Genomic DNA, 13,057 nt, shown 5'->3' on the forward strand with positions numbered 1-13,057 from the left:
CAGCAAGCTTCACATTTTTTTCTCATACTTATCTGTTTCTCTTAGCTCTTTGGTTCTATTTCTCTTCCACCCCCACCATTAATGTAGAGAGCAGTGATGGAGCTGCAACCAAGTGAAATATCAAGCTTGATTAGTTAGGGGTAGTAGGGGTAGTAACCGCCGCAATAAGCAAGCTACACCCATGTTTATTTGTTTTACCCAGACTGTGTTATTCAGCCCTTATTGGTTGTTTTTCTTCTCCCCTGCCGTTGAAGCAGGGAGCTATGCTGGATATGCGTGTAGTATCAGTTTTTCTTCTCCCCTGCGGTTGAAGCAGGATATGCATTGAAAGTGAAGTATCAGGCTTATTTGGTTTGGGGTAGTAACTGCCGCAACAAGCCAGCTACTCCCCGCTTTGTGAGTGCGAATCCTTTTTTCTTCTCCCCTGCCGTTGAAGCAGAGAGCTATGCTGGATATGCGTGAAGTATCAGTTTTTCTTCTCCCCTGCCGTTGAAGCAGAGAGCTATGCGTGAAGTATCAGTTTTTCTTCTCCCCTGCCGTTTAAGCAGAGAGCTATGCGTGAAGTATCAGTTTTTCTTCTCCCCTACCGTTGAAGCAGAGAGCTATGCTGGATATGCATTGAAAGTGAAGTATCAGGCTTATTTGGTTTGGGGTAGTAACCGCCGTAACAAGCCAGCTACTCCCCACTTTGTGAGTGCGAATCCTTTTTTCCACATTTCCTCTTGCTGTTGTAGCTTAGAGTGATGTTGGAGTCACAGTAACCATGTGTATGTTTATTGAATAAGGGTATTATCTCCAGGCAGTAGCCGTCATTCTGGCGAGCCACCCACTCTTTATTGACGGCCTCTTGATTTTATGGATCCACAGTGTTTATCCCACGCCCCTTTGAAGTCCTTCACAGTTCTGGTCTTCACCACTTCCTTCGGAAGGGCATTCCAGGCATCCACCACCCTCTCCGTGAAGAAATACTTCCTGACATTGGTTCTGAATCTTCCTCCCTGGAGCTTCAAATTGTGACCCCTGGTTCTGCTGATTTTTTTCCTATGGAAAAGGTTTGTCGTTGTCATTGGATCATTAAAACCTTTCAAGTATCTGAAAGTCTGTATCATATCACCTCTGCTCCTCCTTTCCTCCAGGGTGTACATATTTAGATTCTTCAATCTCTCCTCATAAGTCATTTGATGAAGACCTTCCACCTTTTTGGTCACCCTTCTCTGGACCGCCTCCATCTTGTCTCTGTCTCTTCGGAGATACGGTCTCCAGAACTGAACACAATACTCCAGATGAGGTCTCACCAAGGACCTGTACAAGGGGATAATCACTTCCCTTTTCTTACTCGATATTCCTCTCTCTATGCAGCCCAGCATTCTTCTGGCTTTAGCTATCGCCTTGTCACATTGTTTCGCCGACTTCAGATCATTAGACACCATCACCCCAAGGTCTCTCTCCTGCTCCGTGCACATCAGCCTTTCTCCCCCCATCGAATACAGTTCATTCGGATTTCCACTCCCCATATGCATGACTTTGCACTTCTTGGCATTGAATGTCAGCTGCCATGTCTTCGACCACTCTTCCATCTTCCTTAAATCCCGTCTCATTCTCTCCACTCCTTCCGGCGTGTCCACTCTGTTGCAGATCTTAGTGTCATCCGCAAAAAGACATACCTTACCTTCTATCCCTTCCGCAATGTCGCTCACAAAGATATTGAAAAGGACCGGTCCCAACACCGATCCCTGCGGTACACCGCTTAAAACCGCTCTCTCTTCAGAGAGAGTTCCATTTACCATCACACATTGTCTTCTGTCCGTCAACCAGTTTGCAATCCAGGCCTCCACCTCGGCACTCACTCCTAAGCTTCTCATTTTATTCACCAGTCTCCTGTGCGGGACAGTGTCAAAAGCTTTGCTGAAATCCAAGTAGATGACATCGAGTGCTCTTCCTCGATCCAATTCCTTGGTTACCCAGTCAAAAAAGTCAATCAGATTTGTCTGACAGGATCTTCCAATGGTGAATCCATGCTGCCTCTGGTCCAGCAATTCTCCCGACTGTAGATAGTTCACTATTCTCTCTTTCAACAGTGACTCCATTACTTTTCCCACCACTGAAGTGAGGCTAACCGGTCTGTAGTTACCAGCCTCTTCTCTGTTCCCACTCTTGTGAAGCGGGACCACCACCGCTCTCCTCCAATCATTCGGCACCACTCCCGTTTCTAGGGATCTATTGAATAGGTCACACAGCGGACCTGCCAGCACATCTCTGAGCTCCCTCAGTATTCTGGGATGAACTTCATCAGGCCCCATGGCTTTGTCCACTTTCAGTTTCACCAGCTCTTCCCATACATTTTCTACTGTAAATGGAGTTACATCTACTCCATTCCCCTCCAGTTTCTTGTTAACTAGTGTCGGTCCTTCTCCAGGGTCCTCTTTAGTGAACACAGAACTGAAGTATTCATTTAATATTTCTGCCATTTCTTCGTCTCTCTCCACGCATTGATCCTTTCCACCTTTCAATTTCACTATACCATTTTGAACTTTTCTCTTTTCACTGATATATCTGAAAAATGTTTTGTTACCACTCTTTACCTCTTTGGCAATCCTCTCTTCCGCTTGACTTTTTGCCATCTTGATTAATTTCTTCGTCTCCCTCAGTTCTACCAGATATTCTTCTTTGTGTTCCTCCTTTTGGGATCTTTTATATTTCTTGAATGCTGTTCTTTTAGCCTTTATTTTGTCAGCCACCTCCTTTGAGAACCAGATAGGTTTCATTTTTCTTTTGCTTTTCTTTACTTTTCTAACATATAGATTAGTTGCCTTGGTGATTGCTCCTTTTAGATTGGTCCACTGTTGATCCACATCTCTCTCGTTTTCCCAGCCTTTTAGTTCTTCCTCCAGGTACTTCCCCATTTCATCAAAGTCTGTGTTTTTGAACATCAAAACTTGGGTTTTTGTGCTTCTTTTCAGTGTCCTTTTTGTGATATTAAACCATACCGTTTGATGATCACTGGTGCTGAGGTGGGCACCCACCTGGACGTCTGAGACATTATCTCCATTAGTGAGCACTAAGTCGAGTATAGCTCCTTCTCTCGTGGGTTCCATTACCATTTGTTTGAATAAAGCTACTTGCAGGGCATCTACTATTTCTCTACTATTTTTAGATTCTGCAGATGGGATTCTCCAGTCTACATCTGGCATATTAAAGTCTCCAACGATCACCACTTCTCCTTTCTTTGCTATCCTGTGGATGTCTTCAATCAGATCTCTGTCCAGCTCTTCCTTTTGGTTTGGAGGCCTGTAAACCACTCCAATAAAAATGGATGCCCCATCTTTTTTTAAGTCTGCCCATAGTGCTTCTTCTTTGCCCCATCTTCCTTGCAGCTCAGATTCTTGGATATTGTTTCTGACATATAGAGCCACTCCTCCCCCTTTCCTATCCTCTCTGTCCTTCCTTAACAAGTTATAGCCTGGTATTGCCGTATCCCAGTCATGATATTCCGTAAACCATGTTTCCGTGACAGCAACAATGTCCAAGTCCGCCTCCACCATTAGGGCTTGCAGCTCTGGGATTTTATTACCCAAACTACGAGCATTTGTGCTCATAGCTTTCCAGCTTTCTTTGCTCAGGTTACTGCTGTTCCTGGACTCCTTTTGTGACCTATTTAGTTGAGGTTTGTTATCCACTTTTCTCTTTGCATTTGTGCAAGGGAAGATATTAATGCCTCTGATGACAGAATCATCCATCACTGTGAGCTTTTTCCTTTGGTTTCTGATTTGGAATTTCTGTATGCATTGGGTTTTTTCTCTCTTTTCCGATAACATTTCAATCTTTTTCTCAAGGACTTCTTCAGAATTTAATACAGAGAAGGCATTTTGTACTTGTTGCACTTGATACAGTGTGTGTCTACGGAACACAGGTCTTATTCTACCAGAGCCCACTGAAATACTTTTAAAGTTCCTTAATGGCCTGTGTGAGTGGTGGGATAGAGTTGTGGGTTGCACAGCTTTCAATAATGGGTGTCTGTGGGTTACAGGTCTTATCCTACCTGAGCCCACGGTAAATCTCTTTTTTCTTGAGTTTTGGTTATTCAGTGGTAAGTGGAAATTATTTCCTGAATAATGTACCGTGGCTGAGACTCTCTTTATTGAAGCTAATTCAGCTTTAAAGTCATCCAGCTCCTTTTCCAAGGTAGAGAGTTTTGAACAAAAGGGGCAAGCCTTAAGTTTCCATATGATTACCCTCAATATAAAGGCTCCACAGCAGTTGCATTGAATAGTACTCATTTAGGTAAGTTATTTGATTGGTGCACCTAAGGAATAATCAATTTACTAATTTATCTGGTTGCCTATTATGAAGTTAGGATGACTACATTAGAAATACAAACCTAGGGGTGGGTGGGCAGAGGGGTAGGGTGGGAGGGAGTTAAACAGTTTATACCTAGGTCAAGCTGGGTAGGGCAAGACACTTTCTGAAAGTTTACTTGTCCTTTAGCTAGTAAAAGGATCCCACAGCACTTATATCCCAATTTGTAACAGATTATATAACAGTTATACAATTAGAGGGATACTGGGAATTTTTTTCTTTTTTTTGTGGCTTTTTTGAATCTTACAACAATCTAATATCAAGAAACCAAACAGATTAGTATACAATATAATCAAGAAACCAAACTGATTAGTATACAACACTGGAATAGAAAGGGATTTGAAATCACAGAGCAGTTTTCTACACAGAATCAAACCAATATCAAGGAACCACAGATTATAATACTAGAATAAAAAGGGATTATGAAACACAGAGCAGTATTTCCAAAAACTAGTATCTTATCTGCACTGGAACAGTTGGCTCCTCTCCTGGGCTGTGCACAGGCTGTATTGTTTCATCAAGCTAGGTTGAGAGAACATTGCACAAATCTCATTTTGGGTGAGTTTCCTCACTCCGAAGGTCATCAAATCTTCACAACAGTGCACTGTTCTGTTCGTATATCGCACTCTGAATGGCAAAGTGGCCCCAAACCCCTACACTAATACCTAAACCTCATCTCGAGTTGCTAGGTGGGCCTCATATAGAGGTATAAATACCTACCTAGTAAGAGGGCCTTATAGCTAGGCGCTCTCTCTCTTCCCCGCCCCCATGTTTGTAGGTAGGAAATACAACAATTCTGGCACTTATCGCAAAGTTTGCGCTAATACCTATGCGAAGCGCTAAGATAGCGCACTTTGCGATAAACAGCCTCTTACCATAAAACATACCCCTTTTTCTATCGCATGCGATATTTAGTGCATTTTGATAAATCCAGGCCTAAGTCAGAAGATAAGTGGTGCTGAACATGGACCTCTGTGTTTTTAAGTGCTCCAATGAACCTATCCTCCTCCTAGACAATTTACTGTTCTCATCTAGCCCTACCCATCTTTGAACTTATCAAGCAGGCAATAATCATCACGCCTACTGGCAAAGCCTACCCATTCACCGTCACGTCATATAGTGTCCTGACCCTTTACTGCTGCCTGTGGTAATCTATGAGGACAATTTTACCCAGGTAAATGTATTTGTCCATGTAAAAAAAAATGGTTTTTGATAATTTTCTTCCCCAATCAGCGTAGGTAAAAGTGTGTGCTTTGTCACAGCATGCATACATACTTTTTGCCCATGAGGGAAAGGAGGTGGGATTAGGATAAAGGAGTAAAGCTGTGCACGGTGATTTTAAAATCACTTTCTGGTGAGTACTTTGCAACCATTTGTAAAGGAGGTACAAAGTACGTAGGTACTTTTTCTACTCACACCAAGCATTATGGGAAAATCTCTGTAGGGAGTTGCCTTTGAAAATGAGCTTACAGGTCCTACACTGCAGGGCTGAAAATTGCCCCCAAAATCTTGTCACCTTCCTCCCCTCTCTGATTGCTCACGTGTTCACTGTCATTTTCACTGTCTCGCAGCTCAGCAACGTGCCTGGCTGATACAGCAAATACAATTGGATACCAAGTTCCTGCAGGATCTCCATGTGTTGGATTACAGTCTTCTGGTGGCCTTTCAGCCTCTTCATGCTGATGAGAGATCGCAGAGCTGGTCTTTTGCGAACCTCATCTTAAGGACCAAGAAGTGAGTGATCTCTCTCCCCCCCCCCCCCCCCCCCCCCATCATGGTGTGCACTTACTAAACACCTGAAGAATAACTGCTACTAGTGAATATAGCATTTCCATATAGCTAATGCTGAGCGAGAGGATCGGTTGAGTGCAATCCTTCAGGCAGTAACATAGACATACAATAAGAACAAAGTGGGAATAATTATAATCCAGAGTCTGCAGTGCTGACATGATAGCATTCACATAACAATTAGGTCTAATTGCTACAAATTAATTCTTCCTTTCTTTCTTCTTTCTCATTTGTTTGTTTTTCCTCTTGCACATTTCTCATCTGATTTCCCTCTCCTTTCTCTTTCACTTTTTCTGCCTCAATCTTTCCCATTCTCTGCTTCTGTCTCTCTGTATTTTTCATGTCTCTTGCCATCCATCTCATTCTGTATCTCTTCTTTCTCCCTCCATTGTTCTCTCATCTGCATTTCTCTGTCTTACCTGTCTCCTTCCCTCCATCTCTTTCTCATTGAGTATTTTCTTCCCCACTGTCTGGGTCTTTATCTCCTCTTCTTCATCTTTCTCTCTCTCTCTCCTTCCCTTTCTGTCTGTCTTCCTGAGTCATCTTGGTGTTTTCTTTCGCAGATCGATTAATGCAGGAGGAAGCCCAACAACTTCTGCTCACACCATAATGCCAGGGGTGGTGGAAGAAGAAGGGGGGGTAGTTCCAGCATCCGAGGTGGTGAGTGGGACTGAGCCCTGCTGTGTCCGAGAGAAGCCTGGTGGAAACAGAGTTGTCATGAAGAAAATCGGTCCTCAGCTGAGTGCAGAATCTGATCTCTCGGATATCCTAGCACAGAACAGGCGGCTGCTCCCCACTTATAAGAATCCCCTGCATGTGCTGGATGGGCCAGAATTGCGCTACTTTCTGGGTATCATTGATATCTTTACTGTGTATGGCTTCGGTAAGAAACTTGAGCATCTATGGAAGAGCATCCGGTACCGAGGACAGACATTCTCCACGGTTAGTCCTGCCAGTTATGCTCAACGGCTCCGCCAGTGGGTGGAAACTCATACAGTGTGACCAGCGGCAGCCACCAGAGCTTCACTTCTCTACTATCTCTGAAATTCTGCAGGGGTTTTCTCTCTCTCTAGCTTACCACACCACTCAAATATTAGTAATCTGATTGAATTTGATGGGCTGATGTCTTCTTTCCACCAAACTAATGACTATAACTTATGGCAGACAACTGCCTCGGGTTCTCAGGGACACCTCCACATCACTGAGGTCTGACAATGGTCCCTATTCAACTGAAAATTTGTCACCTTATAACATAGGCATGTTTTACCAAAGCAACAGCTGAAAGCCTACCAACGGAATGAATATTTCAAGCTTTCAAGTCAGTTTTCGCATGCTGCCCTTAAGTCATCGGCATTAGCTGGCTGCAGGCTCCAAACTGAAGGCAGACATTCTCTCTGCTTTAAAGCTCAGCAGTAGAGCAGCAGTGATTGGAAGAAGAGGATGCTGCAACCTCCAGCACTTGCTGCAGTGACAGCACCAAAAACGCTCCATGTTTTTCAAAGGAGTCGTCACATATTTACCATTTGAAGACAAGCACAGCCCCTCACACATGAGATCTCACTGTGCCCAGACTGTGTGGTCTCCTGAGACTAGCCAAATGCCAAACAGCCAATTTTCATCATAGGCCATCATAATAAGCACACTGGATTTTATCTTGCAACTTATCCTAGCACTTCCTCAGGTGCTTCTAACCTCACTTACGGTGCAAAACCTGTTTGTCAGAAAAGCCCGTTTTAATATTACGTTCTGCGCATTTAAGGCTGTAGTCTGAAAAAAATATTGCAATCACACAAATACATTTAAAAAAAATGGAAATGTAAACATGTGGTTATTCAGTAATCAGAAAATCGAGTCAGTGCAGTATCATGGGAGGGAGGCAGAGAGCAGAGCACTCTGTGACTCAGGTGAGTCAGTGTAATATAGCGAAAGGTGAGCACAGCACTAGGTCTCAGGAATGTCAATGCAGTATAGTGAAGACTGGGGATGATCACTGTCAGCCTATCATGAGAGGCGCTGTGTCTAAAGTACGTTTGTACTGTATAATCAGGACCCCTATTCTCCTGTGAATCCAGCCCATCACACAGAACTGGTCAGTTACTGTGAAACTGCCGTGGGAGACCTGGGGCCACGCCATATTATGCAAAAAAAAAAAAAAAACAGTGGTGATGCCTTCCCCCCCCCCATCCCCTTTGCAGCTCAGAAGGCAGAAGGAGAAGAGCAGCGGTAGCACATCTGGCTGCATCTTCTTCCTTTGTGCCTGGGTCCAACTGCTGCTTTTAACCGAGAGGCTGTTTCCTTGCAGTTAAAAGCAGCAGTTGGGCTCAGGCAGCAGAGAAGATGTGGCCAGATGTGCTGCCTCTGCTCTTCTCCTGCAGCCAGATCTGCAGTAGGGCCTGGGTAAACCTTGACGAGATTGGCAGACGATCTCTTCCAACTCCCCCCTTCACCACCATTGCCCCTCCACCCAGTTAGCATCAGGAAAGCAGGAGAGACTGTATTTAAGGGCAAGAGCTCCAGGCCAGCTTCATTTTCCTTTTTTTTTTTTAATAACTTTATTGAGGATCTGCAAAGAGCAATTAAAAGCTCAACCTTCAGAAAAAAAATAAATAAAAGTAGCTCCAACATAAAGGGGGCAAGTGAGGAGTGTGGGGGAGAGAGTGATGGAATCCGAGGGGTTGATGGGAAGAGGGAGCACAAGTGAGGGAACTGGATGGGAAGGAGTGAGGGGATCTGAAGGGTGTCTGGGAGAGGCAGGGGGTAAGTGAGGGGTTTGGAGGCACTGTGGAGTATGAGTAAGAGTAACTGAGGGCCGTGCTCTGTGAATGAAGAGATTGGAGGGTATGTTTTAGAAGACTGGAGTGAGAGAATAGATGTCTGGAGGAATGGTAGGGGTGAATTATTCTTTCCTCTCCTGATTCTAGATTCCCTCTTTCTCCTTCCCTCCTCTCATTCACTTTTCCTCACCTTTTTCTCTCCTCCCTCTCTCTATTCTCCTCCATCCCTTATCCCTCTAACTCTCCTGCCTAAGATCATTTTTTCATTCCCCTCTTCTGAGATCCTCTCTTCCCCTTCCCCTCCAGCAGCAACTACTGCAATCCCTTTTCTCTAATAAAAAGCCACGTAAATTAACTGGATACACATGTCAAAAAAGGACTTTATTCTGCATTAATTAAAATGCAAATACGTGCAAAATCATGCAAGTTTGCCACATAATTCCTGCTGAATTTTGAAAACCCTGCCACAGAAATTGCTAACTCTTGCTGTAGAATCCGGAACACTGAGCATAGTGAGAAGTGAGCAGAGTCCTGTGTCTCAGGTGTGTCAGTGCAGTATAGGGAAGGACGGACAGAGCGCTGTGTCTCAGACAGACATGTCAGTGAAGTAAAGTGGATGGGAGCATCACTGTCGCCCTGGTATGTTAGTGCAGTATAGTGAGGGATGGGCAGAGTGCTGTCTCGGACATATCCATGCAATACAATGAGAAGTGAGCAGAGCACTGCGTCATGGCAGTATAATTTATTTATTTATTTATTTATTTAACATTTTTATATACCGCAATTCATGTAGCAAGGTTACATATCATTTCGGTTTACATTAAAACAATAACAAGCATATAAGAATGCAATTACATTACAACAGGGGAGTGAACTAGGATAAGAGAGGACATAAGTCTGATGGATGTTAAAATGAGGAAACAAGTAGTTGTTTGGCTTTAATCAAATGCTTGCTCGAATAGACAGGTTTTTAGTCTCTTTTTGAAAGTGTTCGGGCATTGTTCTTGCCTTAGTTCTGGTGGTATGGAGTTCCATTCTGCGGGGCCTGCTGTGGATAAAGCTCTTTTGTTTAGAGAGGATTTGATGAGTGGAGCGAAGAGAGAGTTTCTATATGCTGTTCTTACCGGTCTGGATGGTATGTGCAGTTGAAAAGGTATATTGAGGTCCAGAGGGATGAGGTTGTGTATGGATTTGTGTATGATAGTTAACACTTTGTAGGTGATTCTATATTTAATTGGGAGCCAGTGTAGGATTTTTCAGTACAGGTGTAATATGTTCTCTTTTTTTAATGAGAGGTGGGCGGATCCACGCGTCTCAAGTATGTCAGTGCAGTATAGTGAGAGGTGAGCAAAGTTCTCTCTCTCTCTCTCAGGTGTGTTAGTGCAGTATAGTGAGGGATGGGTAGAATGCTGTAGGACAGAGGCTGCTTCTGTGAAATAGATTGCAGGATAGCCAGAGTCATCTTTCCATCTAACCTGAATTTGCCTTACAACCCTAGTCCATTCCTTTGGCAAGAGCATCTAGTGATTTTATGCCAATAACAAGCTCTCTGTCTTACAGGAAGCTACCAAATTTATAAAACAGAAATTTAAACTATTCAAATGCAGTGTCTTATGTGTTAGAGAAATAAATGGCTGCTGTCTTCTCAGTCAGTCATATTGTCCTCCCCATCCCGACTGCCAATCAGGACTGGAGGTTTAGACTTTAACTACTGATCTTTCAGAAGAGTTTTCTTCCTTTCCACCTCTTCCCGCTTACACATACCTTTTATGTGCTTATATATTTCATATTAAATTACTTTTGCTGTGCAAACATTTTGGAGGAGGAATGTGATTAAGCTAATTACTAGTGTTCGTTCTAGAGTGTCTTAAAATGCTAAAGCCCTTGTCAAGTTTATTGCCATGTGAAAGGCACAAAAAAAAAATCATTCAAATAAACGTATTTACAAGTCTGTTTGGGGAAATTTATGGGACAATTTTATACTATCAGTGGGGGGAGGGGTGCAAGCTCATTTTCAAAGGGAAGTCCCCCAGGGAGTTTCCCTTTGAAAATCAGGCTGACAATGCACAGTGGATACTTTTACCAATATTTGCAATTGCTCTGAAGCAGACACAAATGTACACAAGGGGCTTTCAAAATGAAATTCCAGCATGTATTTTCACTCCCATGAGCTCGCCAAGAGCCTTTTTTGTAGTGGAAAAGACACCCACACTGTTCACAATGTGGGGTGGGGGCAATTTTCAGTGGCTCTTTATAAACAGGTAAATATCTGTTTACCCGCGTAAAAGGATTTGAAAATGGCCCTGCCCAACTATTGCATCATCTCTTGCATTATTCTGCTGTTATGGTATGCATCTCTTGCTTTCTGACATTTTATAGAGTAGGCTGGATTGAAGCAGATCTTGCAATCCCTTTAATCTCTCTAACCTGTTTATAGTTACTTTCTTTATGACCTCCTGCCAGCTGCCTGACTCCTGAGCTCGGGCCTGGATGGAATGGAGTAATGTGATCTATAGTAACACAGTAAATGGCAGAAAAAGACCCAGTTGGTCCATTCAGCCTGCCCCGCTCCGTGCTTACCCCTATGCCTTTTGTTAAAGGTAGTAACAGCTACTCCATGCAGAGAACTGCAGTTAGCACAGGGGTACCCCTTTTTGCAGATAAGTGTAATATCAAACCCCCTTAAAAGATCAGATCCAGATCTTTAGCTTGGTCCATCTTCAGGCACAGCCCAGAATAGAATCCTGGTCCCAGGGTGTTTCCCTGAGCAGGGGTTAAGAGAGCAGGCCCAGGATGGAACAAAGAGAGCCTGGGGTTGGAGGAAAACAGAGACTCTTCCAAGATTGTGAATGTTTGATTTCAGCTGCTGAGGTAAGCAGGCTGTTTCTGTTATTTGTTTCACTGTGAATAAAACATTTTTGTGGAAAAAAGCTGGAGTCCAGATTATTGTCCTCCAGCCCCCGTCTAAAGCCCAAGACTACCCTTTCTTCATTTTGGTTTTTTAGCCAATGGCCATGCCCTTTTGAATTCCATTACCATTCTTGTCTTCACTACCTCTTCTGGGAGGGCATTCAATGCATCCACCACCCTTTCTGTAAAGAAGTATTTCCTGACATTGTTCCTCATATCATGACCTCTAGTTCTATAGCTTCCTTTCCATCAGAAAAGGTTTGATCGTATATGCATCATTTTATTTTTTTAAAACATTTATATACTGCATTATTGTCAGGCTCTGAAGGGCTCTGCGGCAGACTCACACGTAAATTAGGCCTTAATAGTGGTTTTATTTGAAAATGGTGACAACATAACAGTTCCTGACTATGCACTGCAGGTTAATTTAATAGAAAGTTCACAACTGGGTAAGGCTTACTTCTAGTCCAGGTATTTGGTCTTGGTCTTTTCACAGTGGCTTCTCTTCAGTAACAGCGCACATGATTGCAGCAAGATTGCAGACCCTTACAGAAAAGGTACAGGACTTTTAGACTTAACAATACAGTATAATGAATACACATCTGAGGAAGAACTCGAAGGTCTACTCTGGGATCCCTCACCTTTCTTTGGCCTCCATGCAGTCTGAATGCTGGGAACACCTTCCGGGTGTTTCCACACTGCTTTTGAATCCCCTGACGATCAATCTGGCTATCTGCCATCTGAACTTACCTTAGCTCGCTTTGAGCAGACCCTGGTTCAAGACCAGGAACTATATTCCCCCCCACCCCCAACAATTACCTAAAATTCTAAGCGGTTTGCAATAAAAATATTCATAATTAACAAATACAACATAGACAATAAATTGTGCTCAAATGACAAGATAACCAGGACTGACAGGCATAGAATATCTGTCACAGCATTTCACTTCATACTGGCAAAAATAATTCTTGAACAAATAAGTCTTCAGCTCCTTTTTAAAGGTCTTAAAACATGACACTCTTAAAGAAACTGGTTAACTGCTGTAAAGCATTAAAGGTAGTAATTGAGGTAGGAACTGCTACTGCAATCATTTTTTCCTGAGAATCAACAAGCCAAACCACACAAACTTTGAGAACATCCAGTAGGCATTGACCAACTGAACAGAGGTTCCTCTGTGGTCTATATATTTTAAGAAGTGAACTGACATACTACAGGGCCTCATTATTCAG

General features: G+C 43.2%; 1 protein-coding gene across 5 annotated transcripts in view; it reads left to right on the forward strand.

Moving 5' to 3' along the window:
• PIP5KL1 (phosphatidylinositol-4-phosphate 5-kinase like 1) overlaps positions 1-11,990 on the forward strand; it is a 72,285-nt gene extending 60,295 nt beyond the window's left edge. For 3 of the 5 annotated variants that reach the window (XM_029611346.1, XM_029611347.1, XM_029611350.1), the window contains 2 exons: positions 5,928-6,090; positions 6,708-11,990. In XM_029611346.1, coding sequence (XP_029467206.1) covers positions 5,928-6,090; positions 6,708-7,146 — 602 coding nt within the window. In that variant the 3' untranslated portion in view covers positions 7,147-11,990. The remainder of the gene's footprint in view (positions 1-5,927; positions 6,091-6,707) is intronic. The other 2 variants (XM_029611345.1, XM_029611349.1) reach the window with 1 other exon arrangement.
• Positions 11,991-13,057: the final 1,067 nt, after the last annotated feature.

The sequence above is a fragment of the Rhinatrema bivittatum genome, chromosome 8 (assembly GCF_901001135.1).
Source record: "Rhinatrema bivittatum chromosome 8, aRhiBiv1.1, whole genome shotgun sequence".
In the NCBI taxonomy this organism is placed as follows: Eukaryota; Metazoa; Chordata; class Amphibia; order Gymnophiona; family Rhinatrematidae; genus Rhinatrema; species Rhinatrema bivittatum.